The sequence below is a fragment of the Solenopsis invicta genome, chromosome 10 (genome assembly GCF_016802725.1).
Source record: "Solenopsis invicta isolate M01_SB chromosome 10, UNIL_Sinv_3.0, whole genome shotgun sequence".
Lineage (NCBI taxonomy): Eukaryota > Metazoa > Arthropoda > Insecta > Hymenoptera > Formicidae > Solenopsis > Solenopsis invicta.
The window spans coordinates 12,515,242-12,533,516 of record NC_052673.1 but is presented as its reverse complement, the minus strand read 5'-3'; the positions used below and the strand labels follow the sequence as shown (position 1 = coordinate 12,533,516).

Sequence of the window (18,275 nt, the reverse complement as noted above, 5' to 3'; positions counted from 1 at the left end):
ATACGATTAGGGGATTAGGTTACCCCCTCCCCCCCCCTCGCCTTTCTACATTAGATTGGAGATCATTCCAAAAAAGAAATTATGTTATTTTGTTTTTGATTTGTAATATATTGATTGATTTACGTTAACTACGGCACAATCGCTCAGGAAAATTTTGCACCGCGCTATTTGCAACGTTATATGCGTTCTCCGGTGTGAAACGTTGCGTATCTTCGCTCAGTAAGACAGAACGACGGCCAGAAACCGCGGACAAAAAGCCACCGCAAGGATTAGCGTTCCTTCCCCGATCGAGCGACGGCGAATCAATCAGATGGTACAAGACTTTCGCTCGTTGTCAACTTTACGTCACACGTCCCGCGCGAAGCGCGAAGAGCGTTGCGGTAACGTGTAGACGGTGCGAGGCAGTACTTAGTTGCCCGGTAAAACCACGAAGGTAAGAAGCGACGAAGAAACTTTTCTTCGGATAAGAGACCCGCCGAGCGCAAGAACCACTCTCAGTTTCAGTACGCGTCGCTTCTTTAAGATACACTATACACTTCCGCCGATCAATAAAACTGATCGTTTTCAATCGAGGCGAGGAACCGCTACAGGAGCAAGTAGTGTAGGAAGTTACTGTCACGAGATACAAGGCAGAGCGAAGGCGGAGAGTTTAGAAAGCTTTAAACCTTTGCCGTTGAAATAATATTTCTTATATTTTGCAAGCATTTTTTTAGTCGATATCGAGAGGAGGAATTTTACTTACAATAGCACGAGTATAGTGTACCATTGACTTCTCAAAAGTCTTAATTTTGATTGTTTCTTCTTTTATTTTTAACACTATCGACTAAGTATTTATTTTTTTCAGTGAATAAAAATCAGTAAGAAATTACATGATTTATACACAAATATATTCCTCTACTTATGATTACCTCGATTTACGAATTTTGCCGGATTTACGACTGGCATGCTATTGGCTAAAAATTAACTAATAGATTATAACAAAGCTTATTAATTAGTGATTCAAATTAAATTATAATTTTACGATACTTTTATAATGTATTATATTAAAAGATATGTTTTTAATAATATTAAAAAAAATTTTTTTCTTCCCGCACTGCTTGTTCCTCGTCCCAATTGAAAAAAAATCAGCAAAATTCTACTTACCTGCAGGCGCTGAGGACAACTTTGTGTGCCTTGACGCTGCTGTCGGCGCAGATCAGGGTCACGTCGACGAGCGTCTCCGCGTGCAGCAGCTCCTCGAACGCCCGTTGTATGTGAGCAAGATGGTTGTGCCATCGTAAGGAATAGTGTGATTGCAGAGCCATTCTATCAGGACTATTCCCGACGCTCGACATTTTTCTTCCGCCGCTACCGCCGGAAGATGGTGACTTAGCAGAGCCGCCACCTTGTCCCGCCGCGTTCTCTCTCGTGCCGCGTCTTTGTGGTCCTGCGTGGGTCTACTTGTTCCATGCACGCACGCACGTGACGTGACGTACGTATGAAAACGATAGCTTCCTCTTTGTTCCCTCTCCCCTCTGCAGCCTCGTCGCTACTCTGCACCTTGCCGTTTTTCTAAAATTTCAAAACGCATAATGATCGATTAAAACTAAGGTCGTCTCATAAGGGATAGACAATATAAAGGGGAAGGAGAAAGGAAAGGAGGAACGAAGGATATAGCAATGCGTCGTCTCGAAGGTCATGAGAAGTAGTTTCCAAGTGACGCGCTCTTCGACTTTTCTCGTCGTTTGTCGAAGTTTCGGAGGATCCGAAAGGAGCACGCGAATAGTATGCACTCGTGCCGATATTATGCCGGGCAATTAGAAAGTTTTTATGCTAACGTTCTCGAGATACATGTAAATGTTAAAAAGACGCGTTCCGCATGGATGTTGATTGCCGAGTGACAATTTTAATCTCGTATTACGCTTTTCACTTGTATTACCTATCTTTAAATTTCACTATTTCTATGAATACCCTAACAGGTTAGCATTAATCCCTATTTAATGTTAGGGGTTTTTAGGGACACCATCCATGTGACCAATCAACAGTCGTGTAATTTTTTCCCTAAGACGCAAACATGAAGAGTGAAAAATTTCTCCATAAACTTTCATGGTCAAGATTTCCCTTTTCGCATTTTCGCCCAGGGAAAAAAATACATGATGGATACCAAGTACATAAACACCTATAGTTGTAAAAACCAAAATAATTATGAGTATTACGATTATAGATTGTATCTCTGAAAGGCAATTTTATTTTCCATTAATATGAATTTTATTCCCTTTCCCCTTTTCTTAAAAAAATCGTATAATATGCAACATAAAATGAAATATTATAAAACAATTTATTTCATAATATACAGAAAATAATTTTAATCCGACTCTCATACAGAACTTGACAGGCGTCTTTTAAACAAGAAAAGCTAGCGGCGAAGATTTTACAAAGATTGAGAGCTGGCATTATCATCGCTGAGATAGACGATCATCAGATACGTGCTGTTTCCGTGATGGCACTCGCGTTAATTATTTATCCGGCCGAATACGCGATAATTACGGAATCGCACTTCGAGCGATTCCCCGCCAAGTATTTAGCAGCGTCGGTGCTAGCTTCATCGATGATCAAGTGTGTTATGAATAATTTCGTGCCTGATTAAAAGGGATAATCGTAAAAGAGGGACGAGTCACGGTCAATTTACACGCTTTCTGTAGCGCCGTCCAATATTAATTGCGTTGCGACAGAAGTTTTTTGAGCCGACACGTGAAAACACGCGAGAATACACCTTACGAAATTGATACATGAATCCAAAAGTTATAGTAATGGCATCACCACCTATCCGCGACTTTTAAACGAACGAGGACGACAACAAATAAATTCCATGGATTTTCTTGAAGAATTAATTAGGTGTGTCCGTGCGTCGTGTTTAATCGTTGACTGACAATGTAACCGTCTCTAATTTTTGGGGAATTGCTGGAAGACGCTATCCGCGAGAGTAACCCGTCTCTATCAATCATCCGTTAAACTGTAGCGATTCGTAAACTTGTCGAGGCGGCACGTTACACAGATACGAGCGAGACTTTTGTTTTATTCCCTTTATTCGTAACGCTTTTGTATAAATATATGACTTTAAATTGGGTCGATGAGGTGCCTATAATGTGAACTGTACTTAACAAAATTACAAATCCATTTTTAATTAGTTCGTGCACTGACTCCTTTCCCTCTATCTTCCTTCCTCGTTCCCTCCCTTCTCCCACGTCCCTTCTTCCTCTTTCTCCCTCATTTCTATTTACGCTCCTCTACGTCAATAAAATACACTATTTAACATACAAGTAAGCATGTTTTGCACGCAATTCTAACGGAATGGATGACCCTTGAGTTTCTATACGTTTCTCTAGTTGTCTGTACGCGACGCGAATTGAAACGAATGACGTAGCGTTCATGCGTTTATTTTATAATTAAAACGTGATTAATGCAAAAGGCGGCACACATATGCGTAGGAGCACGACGTGATCTGGAACGAGCGTACACCTCTTCAACGTCACGTCATTCGCACATATGCGACAGCTTCGATTATAAATTGCATCCGATTAAAGACCCACCTACAGATACACTCGCTCGATAAATCATTTTGGTCGCAATTACACTAGCGATAATACAATAACGATAAAAATAATAAAATCGCGCAGGAAAGAGGGAGGACGCAAGCACACCGCATGTGAAATAGGAGAATCCTCCCGCTCAATTTGCGTTCGAAAGAGCTTCTACGTGAAACGAATATCCCGACAGCACTGCGCGACTTTAGAAAATCTCGGAAAATAGAATCGAGGTATCGAGAGTGGAGAAGTTTCACTTACACCCTGCGTTGTCAATCATCTATCGTCGGAATCGCTGTCACTATTGGCACTAAATGAGCAATTAATAAAAGCGTTCTCTATCAGCCATCGGATAATTGATCGCCGAGCTGATGGCACCTTTGCGATCGTAAACCCTCTTGTAGAGCAGACTGAGGCAGGCACAAACAACAATTGACAAACAACAATAGAGTGCAAAACGGTGAGCCCTAATGTCGCAGCGGGATGAAAAGAAATGAAATGAGCTGACTTTTTCGACTTAATCTACCGTTACCGTCTTAAGCTCACGACGGAGAGCGTAAAATCGGCGAAAGCGGAGCTCAAAAACCCTTTGTATCGCTTTAACGAAAAGTGCCTCGCGCGCGGCCGAGAGAAGAGAAATACACTTTTCGTTCTTCGAGATTCACTATTCTCATGGAGCGTGGTCTCGGGGAACCGCCGGTCCGGGATACGCCACTGTGCGCCGTCGAAAACTCCCCGCAAGTTTGTTGTCAAACTCGCACGTGTTCGGAAAAAGCGCGGATTTACGTCGACCAGTTACTCTCTCCCGCATCCCTTCTCTGTTTGCCCGCGAGCTTTATTTTCCTTTTTCATTTCCGCGCTCGCATCTCGAGACGCGTTGTACGTACGTTGCACGCGGGCAAACTATTAGTCATAGCGATGCATAACATCCGAAACTTCTCGTCGAACGATTTATACGGAAAAGAGCCGGGATTAAACGCAGACGCCCGCGATTCTCGCGAATAACGAGGGATCACGATAGCCGATGGCACATAATGGGAAAACTCAAAATTTGCATGACAGAAACGTACGATGATCCGGTAGCCCGTTGAGAAGATCGGATTTCCAGCCTCGAAACTTCGGTATCCAAGAGATACATATGTGAGAAAATCAGTTGCTGTACTTCGTATTACTCCTCATATTGTTCCCGAGCGAATCATTATCCAACTATAGATTTAGCAAAACAAACGAAGACGATAACGAGCTTACATTGGGGAAACTATTATTATTGAAAGTTAAGAATTTATGATATTCATATAAATTAGCACTTTTCCATACTCTTCTCGTCTGTATTTTGAAACTTTGCTCTCGGAATTCTTTCCTTTTAAATGTAAAGGATACATTTCTATTCATTCTCCACATGGTCAAAATGTGTCTGTGTCGTATAATTGCCGAAAAATATTTCTCAACGTATCGACGATTGTAGTGTCATTAAATTTGACAAAAGTATAAAGCGGAAGAACGTAATGTTAATTATTTCTATTTCTGTCGTGCGTTTCTCGAGAAGCGACAAAATGCATCTTGTGTAAATGTAGTATAAGAAGCACAACTTTATTCACGAGAGCGTTTATCGGATACAGAAGGAAATCACACAAACACGATTGCATAATCTTTCTTCTTTTCTTTTAATCTCGTACCGTAAGCTAGTCAAAGCTTCTACGCGCTCAGAAATTTATATAGACTACTTAACAATTTATCGATAGCATCGTAAACGTCCATTTAAAATTGACTCATGGTTCGCAATCATAAATACCGGGTATGCAATGAAGCTCGGATGCGATCATCACACAAATCCAAACAATGGATGCTGCTAGTTGAGGGTTAAAGCACCGGTCTCGCATGACTGATCCGGATCTCCACTCGGAACTCTTACAGATCTCCACGATTGGATCTTATGAGTTCGATTTCTCGGCGTGCAGGACACAAAGCTTCTTCGTTAATGTAATCCATTCTACTTCAAATTAGAATCCACCAAGCCAGCGAGGGAGCACAGAACCTGCGGAAAGCCTCGTTCTTCAGAGGCATCCTCCACATTCGAAAGCTTTGTTGAAATCATCAAGCTTATAAGTTCGCCGAATTTCATTTATCGCGCAATTTCAAATTCAGGACAAACATACAGAAGAACAATGCACCTACGTTTCAGACCTGAACACTCGCGTCATGAGCAATTTGGAGCAGGAATGCTATACGAAGGATCAGTCTTGCTGGCACATCGCGCACAATACCTTCGAAGGTCATCTTCGAAGCCCCGTACATTCTTGCTGAATTCCCGAGACAGGACGATGGTCCGAAGGACCGTGCGCATGAGACGATTGATAACGAGGACTCTGACGACGCGGCAATTTTGCGCGGGAACAAACTGTGCGTTCCCAATGTACGTCCGTACGTCACTGCATCCCTATGACGCATGTTAGAGAGAATTAAAAAATGAAAGAAAAAGAATAATGAATAAGAAAAGCGAGGTAAACAGGAATTTTTCTCACTTGCTTTGGCACATACTCCGTTTAGAACGTTAAGTAAAGAGAATATCAAGAAGGAATTGCATAAGAAACACATCACGCGGTAATGTAATTGAATCGAGTATGTATAACAAAGAGACAGTTTCTAGATAAAGAGAGAGATAACTTCTACACCAAAAGATGATAACATTCGAAATTCCAATTCACTAAAATCACATTCGTCCCACGCACACAATTAATAGGCAAATACACGCTGTCGCAACGCTAAAGGAATCGTTAAAGATCACGTTTAGAGCGAGGCAAAGAAAGAAGATACGAAAAGGCCATAGGAAGCACTGCGCCTTTAAACGATCAGCTGATTCCTCACTGTCACCCACCGTGTAGCGAAGATATCACAAAAGAGTACGAGGGGTAACAACCACCGACCGGCGTCGGCGTCGGGGTCGGCGTAGGTTGGTGATGACTCACGTGGCGAGCTTTCCCCAAAAGTATTTCGGCGCACACACGTGCGCAACACGTTTTTGGAACACAGCACCAAAACAATAGGTAGATAAACGCAAATTGCAAACACTTTCGGCAAGCGAGAGATCCCACGTTAACTCCCGCCGCGTGTACCACCGAGTAAACACCGCGCGGGTAAACACTGGGCTTTCGAGTTTCACAAAGTCGCTCCGGGACAGCACGGGGGCGAAAATTCACTCCGCGGCGCGCGCGGAGGGCACGACGGGAAGAGGACTGCGGATGATGACAGGATGAGGCGGGGGTTGACGCGTCTCTCGCGCGGTCGAGAGAGATCACGCGGGAAAACGCAGGAGGAAGCGCGTGTGTGCGCGCCACAGCGCGCGAGGGGGTGGTCGAGAGAGAACTGACCGTGTCGTGCGGGTTGCGTGTGCCACACACAGAGCGGCGTCGGCGACGGCCGGTGAGTGAATGCGCCGTGACGTTGGCGCCCCTCCTAAGATTTCCCGCCCCTCTCTTAAGCCTCCATACATACCCCATCACCCTCCTCGCCGCTTCTTCGTTCAAGTTAGCGCGCCTCTCTCTTTCTTCACGGAGTGCTCACTCGCTCGCTCGCTCGCTCACTCGCCAGTTAACCTGTCTACCCTCTCGCTTTACTTCTCCCTCTTTCGCTCTCTCACTCATGTGCGAATCACTCTCCTTCCTTTCCCCACTCTTCCATCTCGGTTGCTCCACCGTTATCCCCTCCTACTGTCCTATCCTCACGCGTACGACCAAACTTGCTCGCTCTCTCTCACTCTTTCGCTCTCTCCCTCTTTCTCTCCACCCTCAACGTTTGTCCCATGCCGCTCCAACCAACGCTCGTTGGCTCGCGAACCACGAACTACCCTTTCCTTGCTTTCTACTTCGAGAAAAGCCACCGTCCGATGCGAAACGTACATTCTTTAGCCGGAGGACTTTAACCGATCTTGCTAGTTTCCTTTGCGATCTAGACTCCTAATATCCATCGAAATCGCAGGCATCTCGAAAAGTTTCTGTCATTCAAATCAATCCTTTTTTTCTTAAACATGCTCTTTAACACAATCAATGTTCGTGGATCACATCCACGATTTGCACGGAGATTTTTTTCGGTATTAAAAACACCTAATTCTCGCGCTGTTGCAAGAAAGTTACATGAGGTTTAGAAGTTTGAAGATACGTGCACTAATTCATTCAAATACAAAGAAATATGATAACTACAGTAATAACTATTCATGATTTTTGATACCTTCGTATTCACTTTTGATATGTGAAGTGCTACTCAAAAAGTTAGAAAATTTGCCTATTAAAAATTTGCTTATTTTAAGTTCTAATTTATGTCGTCTCCTTCGAAGTAGTCTCCCCTTAGGCACGGATACAGCGATCACAGTATTTTTTTCCCATGATTTCATACATCTCCATCTACATAGCACACTTTTTCTGAGGGACGTTCTTGGAACGTCCTTCGGAGATGTGTGCTGCATGGACTAAAAGTCTTCAAGTGTGAAGCTACTATTCCGTCTGGATCTTCTCAGTAATGTCAAAATGACGGCCTTTCAATCGGAATTCCATCTTTGGGAACAGAAAGAAGCTTCGGGGGGGAGGGGGCGAGCGAACAGGATGGGCAAGAATTAACCTCTCCATCTTGTTCAGGTAAAATTGCTGGATCTCGTAAATCACGGCTCGGCACGCGTTGTACTTTTCGGTCAATTTTCAGCTTACCTCTGTCTAAAGGTCAGTCTACAATAGGGCAATAATGTTCTACGCCGCGCGTAAAAAAATTGACCAATTTTATTCAAATGTAGGATTAATGGACTGATGATTGGTCAATGTCTTACGGCTTAAGACTTACTACATCTAGATTAACCCTTAAGATATTTTCCTTAAGTCGCCGTTCTACCCGCAGTCCAAGTGCCGACTGACGAATAGACGGGTGCAAGCTGAAAATCAGCCGGAAAGTGCGAAGCGTGCCGAGCCCTGTCCTAAATAGTGACAGAATAGCTGAGAATTTTCTAAAGGAGATTAAACACTCATACTTGAAAACTTCTAGGGACGCATACGATCGTAAAAAAAACGGCTGGGATCGCTGTGTTCGTGCTTGGGCATGGAAGATTTCGAAGGAAACGGGGAGTAAACTAGAAGTAAAGAGAATTCTTTTTACGAGAAAGTTCCTCGAACTTTTGAATAACACCTTGTACGTGTGTGTGTGTATGTGTATGTAATTTATAATTAAATAGATGCACTGGTAAATAGTTTAATAATTAAATAGATTTATTTATAAATAGCATATAAATAAATTTATTCGTAATTTTGTTCAAAGTCATACGTACATCTGTTCTTACATTCGCAAACAAAAATTTCGTCTTTTCAAAAAAAAGAATGATTTTTTTCACGACTTGTAGCTATTGAAATTGATACAAATACAGTAATTTATATCAATATATAATTACCTGAATGATTTATAAACATATATATTACTATCATAAAGTATCTTTTTTTCACAGTTTAAATGTTTAAATAAAATTAATTCTAAATCTTTTTTGTATGTTAAAATATTTTTAACAAGAAATTAATAATCTCAAGTACTCGATTGTAGCTCTATGATTGGAGCTCTAATTGTTAATTCAGATAAATTTAAAAATAACATTAATACGTATATGCTTCTTAGATATTTATAGAAAATAAAATAGTAGCTTTTGCACATAGTATATTATCGAGAATAAATGTTGCCTAAATTACACCCCACTATATCGTAAAAAAATGACATATACACAAGATGTCTTGGATTTACCGATTTTTTAACAATTTCTACTCATGGAAAAGTATGAGAAAAATAAAAAAAAGTATTATCTTGCTTTGCTTTACTCTATTATACTCAATAAATTTTCTTGATTTTTCTCATACTTGTTCAGATAAATAATAATTCCTAAGAAAATGGAAAATTCCGAGACTAGACATTCTGACACGCCTTTCTTTTTCTCGATTTAACTTTTCAAGATTCAATCGTTCTATTGTGGTTTTCCTTCGTTCCAATTAAGACTGCAAATTCGTAAAATTGTGACTATAACTACGCTCCATTTATAATTAGCACTACGAATATTTCGAAACGTTCGACTGATCAATTAGGGCAAAGAAATGTACACTTCAAAGTATTTTTAGTTCCAAATGGATCACAGGATACTCGACAAAAATATCAATTCAATTCTAACATTTAGAATATTAGATTCTTCGGATTGCGTTGTAATAGAATAAAAATAAATCAATTATCGTCCAACGTGTAAGAAATAATCGCCAAATATTATCTTTCCTTGATTTTGCCGATGTTAAACAATTTGACAGTTACTTAAAAACATTCTGAAAAACGTTCATAAGTAAGAAGATTTGAGTCACAATACTCTTTATTGAATAGCGGATCTAAAATCATTGTGCAAAAGAATACCTGAGAGTTCTAAGAATCCCACTTCTGGATCGGTGTCGCTAATGGTACCGGCTATTTTTTCTTTCACCAGAGGCTCTCTTCTGTATAGATTATTATGAGTTTGTGTCTACTCCAATTTTGTGTCTAACACTTCAAACATCATCAAACTGATCGAAGTTGGATCGATCGATCGCGAGGCTGCCATGAGACAGTGAGAAGTATGATGAGGAAGATCGGCGATACATAAAATCGAGCATTTAATACTGTTGAACCAGGTTTGTGTTGATACTGGTTTTGGAGTAAATTCCACAAAGTATTTCAACGTATACCATTTAGCGTAACTATAAATTTTTATAAATATTAAACAAAACAGTCCCTTCTCTATTCCGTTTCACTTGCAAAATTAAAAGAAAGATTGCGACAAACATTTTTACAGTTCTTCTTCATGAGCATTAAAACAACTATAACATTTTTTTATTCGATTCAATTCTGCTTTTTTAAAGTTTGTTCTATTGATTTTATTTTTTCATCTTATTTCGTTTTATCTCTTTTTCTTATCGGGTCCTCTTTTGCTCCATAATTAACATTATGGTAATAGTCTTTCATAGTTTTAACACGAAGCATCAGTTTAAAAAATCACTAATCGGAGTCTTGAAGAATCCCCACTAACATCATGAGGTGTACAAAATGGAGGTTGACTCTTTTGGCAAATGTACGGATCCACTCTCACATAATTTTAATCTTGCGATTGTTACTTGGTAATGTTCTCGCAGGATTCTTGACGACAGAATTACAATCAGGATAAATCATCAGGAGCGAACACACACGCACGCACGTGACACAACTACCACGAAGGAACACACACACGTGCTCATGTGCCAAAATTATTGCCAGCCGATGTTCGATCTGCGGGATAATCTTTCCTCTATGAGACTAATTGCACGAGGATGCATTTTTCCAACATCACATCCTCGTATGATTCTTCTATCGGTCGCGCACCCTCTCGCACGTGCGTCAACAATTCACTTGCAGAAGCGTATCCTTTCACAGCTCGTGCGCGATATGGAGGACGCACGCACCGCGAGTTCCGCGCGCGTTATTCCGCAGGTGGCAGCCGCGACGCGTGTGCGCGCACGTTGATACACGCGGCGGGAAAGTGTGCGAACTGTGGCCGGACAACCCGGCTCTCAAAGCGGTCGAGTTGTGACTGCCCCTGAAAGTGGAGAACGAGACGAAGAGTCCCACCTCCTTGTGCCACCTCCAGTCGGATGGGTACCAGCCCATCGGACCCTCCTTCGCTCGCTGCTCTCTCTCTCTCTCTCTCTCTCTCTTTCTTTCTCTCACGCTGTCTCTCTGGTTTGTTCAATGTTTTACTATGAGTTTTTCCAGCACGAGAACGACCGGTTGAGTGCACTGTGCGAAAATATGCGTGTGTTTCTCCCTCTTCCTTTCTCTTTTCCTATTCTTTTATATTTCCCTTTTTCTTCAGCTCTTCCTTTACCTTCTTTCTTCATCTCTCTTCTTCCACCCCCTCTTCGCTCTCTCTTTCTCTCCTCTCTTTCGCTCAATCTCTTCGGTACTATTCGCTTCCTTTGTTGCAAGAAAATGGTTTTCCACTCGCTTTTACGTTACACACAACAATTAGCCATGCACTGGCAGGTTTCCGTTATGGAATTATCCACGATACGTGTCAGTATGCACCCTCGTTCACGGTTTAGGCCTCGCTCCGGTGATTCTTTCTTACTTCATATGGTGAAATCTTTGAGGGAGGCTTAATACACGCATGACAGACATCTGTACCACAATCCTGTGCGGATTGCATTCGAGTGTCGCTCCCTGTGTCTTGAGAAGCTATAGTTGGCACCGGGAGACCGTTTCGGTATAGGCCCTTAAGTTGCGACTGGCTATAATCAGTCCCTCGTTAAGCTGCTGCTTCAAGGTCGCATGACAGATAACGTACCGCCGCAAACGACTACGGTAAACTTTCGGACTAAGTTCGTCTAACAGTGGATGTTGTTTAGCGAGGGGCTAAGACGAATCTTAGGGACGTTTGCATTCGGTTATTCGGTGCAGTATATATACGCGTACGCGCATGTATGCTTTGTTTCTTTACGCTCCGATGTATTTGCATGTGTTAAAATTGACGGTTCAACGCACAGGGTGGAAACAAAAATATCAGAAAGTGCAGGCTCATGACTCGAAGTTTCATCGTAAAAGTTAATTTAATAAACAAGTTAAAAATAAAAGAAAAAAAGTGTATCCGTACCAAAACATTATTTATTCGGGCAAAACAAAATTTTACTTCAATAGCAGTCCCTATCCTTCACGTAGGAGATTTAATCAACTAATTCATAACTTTGATCCATTTCATTTTCGATTTTTGATGGTAATACAAGGGAAAGTAAAGAATACTTTAACGGTAACACAAAGGAAAGTAAAGAATGCTGTCCTTTTTCGACCGGAACATTCGCCATTTGTTTGGATTCAAATGAACATAAAGATCACTAATTCTTTTCAATGTATCACACTCTCTTTGGAATAAATCGAAACCTGAAAGATAAATCCTGTTTACTATCGCGTCAACAAAAGAATTTCGGTTCCATTCATCAACTATTAATTTGTTTAGCGTTACACATTTAAGATCTAAATTTTGCTATATTGAATTAGGTCATAGATTACCTCGAATATTACACTGAGAGAAGATTTTGTTAATTTAACAAGCCACCAGTATTTGTAACAAATTTGATTTGTAAATATAGTGACAACAAATGTATCGATACCGAAAACGAATATGATTTATTGCCCAATGCAATACATCTCTTATAGAGACCGATGCTTTTTTGCTATTCTAAACTATTAATCTGCTATTATAACAATTATTAGTAACAATTATTAGTAACAAAAACTATCATGCTTCTGCTGGATAGATTTTTAGGAACACTGATTATTTGCAAAAGGTACAAATAATATCTAGCAACTCGGTTGTTCTATTAACAATTATGTATTCTTTTCTCAATAAAATTCAAAAAAAGCTGTCTCAAAAATTAAAAATAATGATATCTAGAAAAGGTTATTGAGAATCAAGTGTGGTTCTTGATGTACCAAGAATCGCACTTAATTCTCAATAGCCTTTTATAGATATTATTATATTCTTTTCTACAATAATATAGAAAAAGAATTAATAACGCATTATATTCAAATATAAATTATGTTGGTAATTTATGTATATTTCAATATTTGAAATAAAGGTCTTATTATAATTTGAAAATATAACGCATTAACATAATACGCTGAATTAGTAACAGAAACATTTATATTTCTATTTGCAATATGAGGAATACTGTCATCAGAAAGAATAGCTTTGTGACGTAATATTAAACTGGAGAATAAAGGATTTGCTTATTACAATGATATTGTCTATTCAATGAGCAGACAATCTAAAATCAGCGCAATGACAACTTCAAGATACCTTTAACAGTTCCTTAAGAAACATCTTTAAGATATTTCATAAAAAAAACTCTGAAAATTATTTCATAAGTTGTCTTATACTTTGATTTTAGATATTTTTCTCATTTGAATAGTTACTATATATAAAGTAAAATTCAGTATTTCGGCATCCAATATTCACTATTAATTTAAAAGCCAACCTCTTTAAATAAAAATAATCTTGACTGTATCATGGTAAGCAAAATTTTTTTATATCATACAGGATGTTAATTTCACCATTCTTCTCGCGTAACTGTCCACCATTTTCCATGTAGAATTGTACCAATTCAGAAAGTGTGGTGAACTTTTCACCGCCATAAAGATCGTAGAAATCACCAACGTTTTTTTATTTTAATATAAGTCACTTCACCGTCTGATGATAAAACAAAGCTGTCCAATGTTACATATTGGTACATTTGTACATTTTACAATTAATTCACATAATAACATAATTTGAATAACATAGTTTAGAATTCACCTGATAGATAACGTAAAGTCACCAGGATTTAAAGAACTTGCTAAGAATGAGCTGTCAACTCCTCTTTCCACCAATAAACGTTCCGCCTCAAAGCCAGTAATATTAAAATGAAACTAGCTGTAAATTATCCACATTAACATCATTTGTATTACACATTGCATGAAATAACTTGAAACTCGCAATTAATTGCTTAATTATCTATTTAAAAGATTAGATACACTTATCAGCAAGAGCTTATAAGTATACTTTATAAATTTGGTGTTATATTTTTTTTTCATAAACAAAAATAATATGGTCCTTTTGCAAACGCGCAGAAGTTTCAGTTCTCGATTAATATTGATGAAAAAAACAATTCGCTATTAATTGCAAATATGCTCGTATGGTCGGCAGCAGCGTATCAATCGTAAATCAAGTGGAGCAAGAGCGACGAGAGTATCATACCAAAAATGGTAACAAGCAGACAAATGTCGCACCCTGTGTTGTTAGGTGATGGCGGTTCGCTTATCAGGAGATTCGCCTTGTTCGAATGAGCTCGCCATCCTTTTTTTTTATTATACACCACCTACGTTACATCGCTATACCGATACGAGAAATTGTGCGACACTAACGGACTGCGCGATGTCTCACACGATATAATGTTCCCGTACAGAATTATAGAGATATACACATATAGAGATCGACGAGATGGATCGCAATCGAAGAAATATATGCACTCCTAATCTCGTTTACCATAATTATTTACTTACCTTTGAATGTTTGTATTACCCCGGCACTTCAAACACTCGGTCACAGTATCTGCTTCGTCTACATTCATTTTTCTTGTACCAAATACACACAAGAACATGCTACTGCCTTACGCACGTCGCGTTGCGGCACGAAAGATACACGTACTGCGCCAGACTTAGCGTGACAGCTTTCATTTGCTAGCCAAACAAAACGCTTCTTTGTCTAGAATGCTTGTCATTACAGATATTTGTTGTTACAGACACTATAAGTTACAATAGCAATATATTTCGTATCTACAACAAATATACTGCAACAAATGTGATTTGTATCGTAAACCGTGTATTACATTGACGAATGTAACGGTGACAAATAATTCGCAATGCTAACGAATCGATTCGTATTCCTACCAAATCATCACATAACAAATCATTTTTTGTTCAATTAGTTATTTCTCTCAGTGTACATTGCGGTACCATGTGTATGTAATATGGTAAGATTGACCCCGATGTTAACTGCTCAACGGAGTGGAAAAAGGTTTCAGATATGAGCAGGTAATCGAGAAAGGATTGTTCCAATATATCCCTTGGGATCCCTTTCTTGCACGCTGATAATCGTATAAGTCCAAGAAGTCCATCGGTTCGGAAGAAAAATGTCTTTCAGTATGTTGGGAGACATCGTAAGGGACCCACACTTTCAATCGCATGGAATGCAAATTCTTATTCCAGTTTTTCTTATGTTATAAAAATATTCTCCAAGTCTGCGACATATTCGATACTCAAGACACAACTTTTGCAGGTACGAATGATAATCGATGTACGGAGTTCACAGTATTATACAGCATACTCGTTGTATTTTTGTTCTACAAAATATAGAAATAACTAATAATCTTTTCTCCTTCGCTATTTTCATTCTGTCAATTACTTAGAAGCGCAAACTTTTAAATAACTGTAGTGGGGATAGTCGTTCAATTACTAATTACCGATTTAATATATACACAAATAAAATTTCGTACTGTCAGCATTCACCATTAAGTATAAATGCATTTCTTGTTATAATTATCAAGAAATCACCAAAATTATTCTCGCGCGCGGCGTGCGAGAGATACAGGAGAGATTTGCTAGAAATGTAAACCGTTTAAATGACTCTTTTCATAACTAACACAATTAGCGCCATCGCTAGCTATTTCATTGGTATATTAATAGTAGATAGCAAAGACACACTAAAATAAGAATATTGATTAACAAGTAAATGTCGGAGTTATATCGCGATATATTCTGAAGGACGATTATTTCGATAGATTACCCTCCTTTGTTAACTAAATAAAATCTCATAAATGTTCAAATTCTACGAGTGTTTGTATTCTACGCGCTTACAAGTGACACATCCTAAGATGTCCTTACACACAACCCTAATATGGATTATATATTATCACTGCTTTTTATTGCTCAAAATACATGGCCTCGCTGCGCTTTGCATTCGAGAAAGTCGCTGTAACAATATTTCTTCGTAACGATTTCAATGCACTATGTTTTCCAGCACGGACGTAATACCGGTAAGAACATTAAGAGTTGATGAAAATTAGCGAGAATTATAAATACACGCACACAGTAATATCTTCCGGAGTCCGCGCGTAAGCCGCTTATTGCACAAACAATTGCAAAGGCGGGATTCGTATTGTTAACAAATTCCCTTTTACTGGATAGTTCATAATGACGTGAAAGCGCTTTTTAACTGAGATGCAAAACGCCATATAAGGAAATTTTGCAGACTGGTGTGATTCTTCGCTGGTATCGTGCATATTGCGAATCCGCTTGGAAGCAAAAGAAAATATTTTATTACATTTATAATGAGAAAGACATGAAAGACATCTTAACTTTTAAGTTAGATTAGAGTTAGAAATATGTATTCTAAACAAACGATATAATTTTTATTAAAACATTGCGATTGGTTTTTTTCTCTATGAAAGCATACGTTTTATTTGACATTTGTAATATTTATAGATCAGCAAAATGTGGTATAAAATAAACGCCCTAATAACCGGACAAATAATATTAAAATTTAATTGCAATCTTTAAATATATATAAAATTACAATTAAAATTTAATATTATAGTAAAAAAACATTTAAGATTAAATAATAAGTTTGATATAAGTGTCCGAATATAGATACATGTCCAATTATTAAGATGTTTACCATATTTTTCGAACGCTACGAAAGAAGATACATTATAATGAAAAATATCCCGTTTTGGAAATGTATCTCCTCTTGTAGGGTTTCGTAGTTTTCTATATTATTTTTGTATAAACGATACATTCTTTATTACATTAATCATATGTTGATCTTATACTTCTTTAAACTATTCGAGAAATGCACGAGACATTAAATATTAACTTTAATCATTATTTTTGTAATGCAAATAAGAAAAAAGTTGGTCAACCTGATCGTTAGAACATTGTTTATTAAAAGAATTTGTCATAAGCTAATAAATAAAACTGTTAAAAATAATGTCCTTTCGATAAACACTCTGTGAAAATATATACAAAAATATATGAAGCAGTTGCAAATAAGTCTTAACGATTATACAAGTACAAATATATATTCGATTTGTGTAAATTAGAAATCAATTAATATAGATAAAACTTTACCATGAGAAAAAAGTGTTTGGTAGTGTGACTATAATTGTATGGTAAAATATAACTATGAATTTTATTCTTATAATTATTATTGCTATAAAATGTATAATAATAATCCAATGTTTATATTTCCACTATAACAAAATTTTACTATAAATTATGATAATTTAATTCAAATATCAATGTCGTAAAAATAAAATACATTTCTATGTAGTAAATGCAATTACAAATAACAAGTAAATATAAGTATATTTTTACATTCGTTTACTTTTTAGTAATATTAACCAATAATATATAATTTGCATGATTAAAATAACCATACTTTTTGGCATCGAAAAAGATTATGAATTAGAATAAAATTATGATAACTGCAACCATCTTTCTATCTCAGTGTACAATTAAAAAATTGAAAATTAGTCAATTAAATTTTTCAATTAACTGTCATCCTCATCATCCTTTAAATCACAGAAAAACATGAACTAGCTGCACGGAAAAACATGAATATGATTGAAATAATTGTTTCATACTTGATTTCCATCGAGCTTCGTCGTGTTTAAATATTCTAGTAATCTTTCAGTCGATTGGCGAAATCAATTAAAAACTAATTAATTGTAATTAAGAAACTGTTTTCATTCAAGCTCCGCCAAAAATTTCGCTATTTCTTCCAGTCATCGTGACCACGACGGGAGTGTTTCCACGTTTTTCTCGAGAACCCTATCGCGCACCCTCAAGAAACGGGTAGGACGGAAAAGCCGGTCTCGCATAATTTTTCGCGCGCGGCGGGAAACTTCGGCTCGCGTCCGCTCGCGCTCGTTGCCTCTCACGCTCGACCCAGCCGGAATTAATTAGTATTCCATAGCGCGATAATAATCGTGGTAATTAAAAGACTCCGAAAATCCAGTTCGCCGGTAAGTTTCGAACGCTGCGCAGGTAGGACAAGGGGGTGGAGGGAGGGGAGGGGAGGGAAAGGGGGAAGATTGAGAGTTGGGCGGGGGA

General features: G+C 38.4%; 1 protein-coding gene across 7 annotated transcripts in view; it reads right to left on the bottom strand.

Annotated features, from left to right (window-relative positions):
* Window positions 1-18,275, bottom strand: part of LOC105193192 (protein jim lovell) — a 166,684-nt gene that overhangs the window by 12,260 nt on the left and 136,149 nt on the right. For 4 of the 7 annotated variants that reach the window (XM_039454578.1, XM_039454577.1, XM_039454579.1 and 1 more), the window contains one exon: window positions 1,144-1,551. In XM_039454578.1, the coding sequence (XP_039310512.1) occupies window positions 1,144-1,334 (191 nt within the window). In that variant the 5' untranslated portion in view covers window positions 1,335-1,551. The other 3 variants (XM_011157553.3, XM_026133329.2, XM_026133328.2) reach the window with 3 other exon arrangements.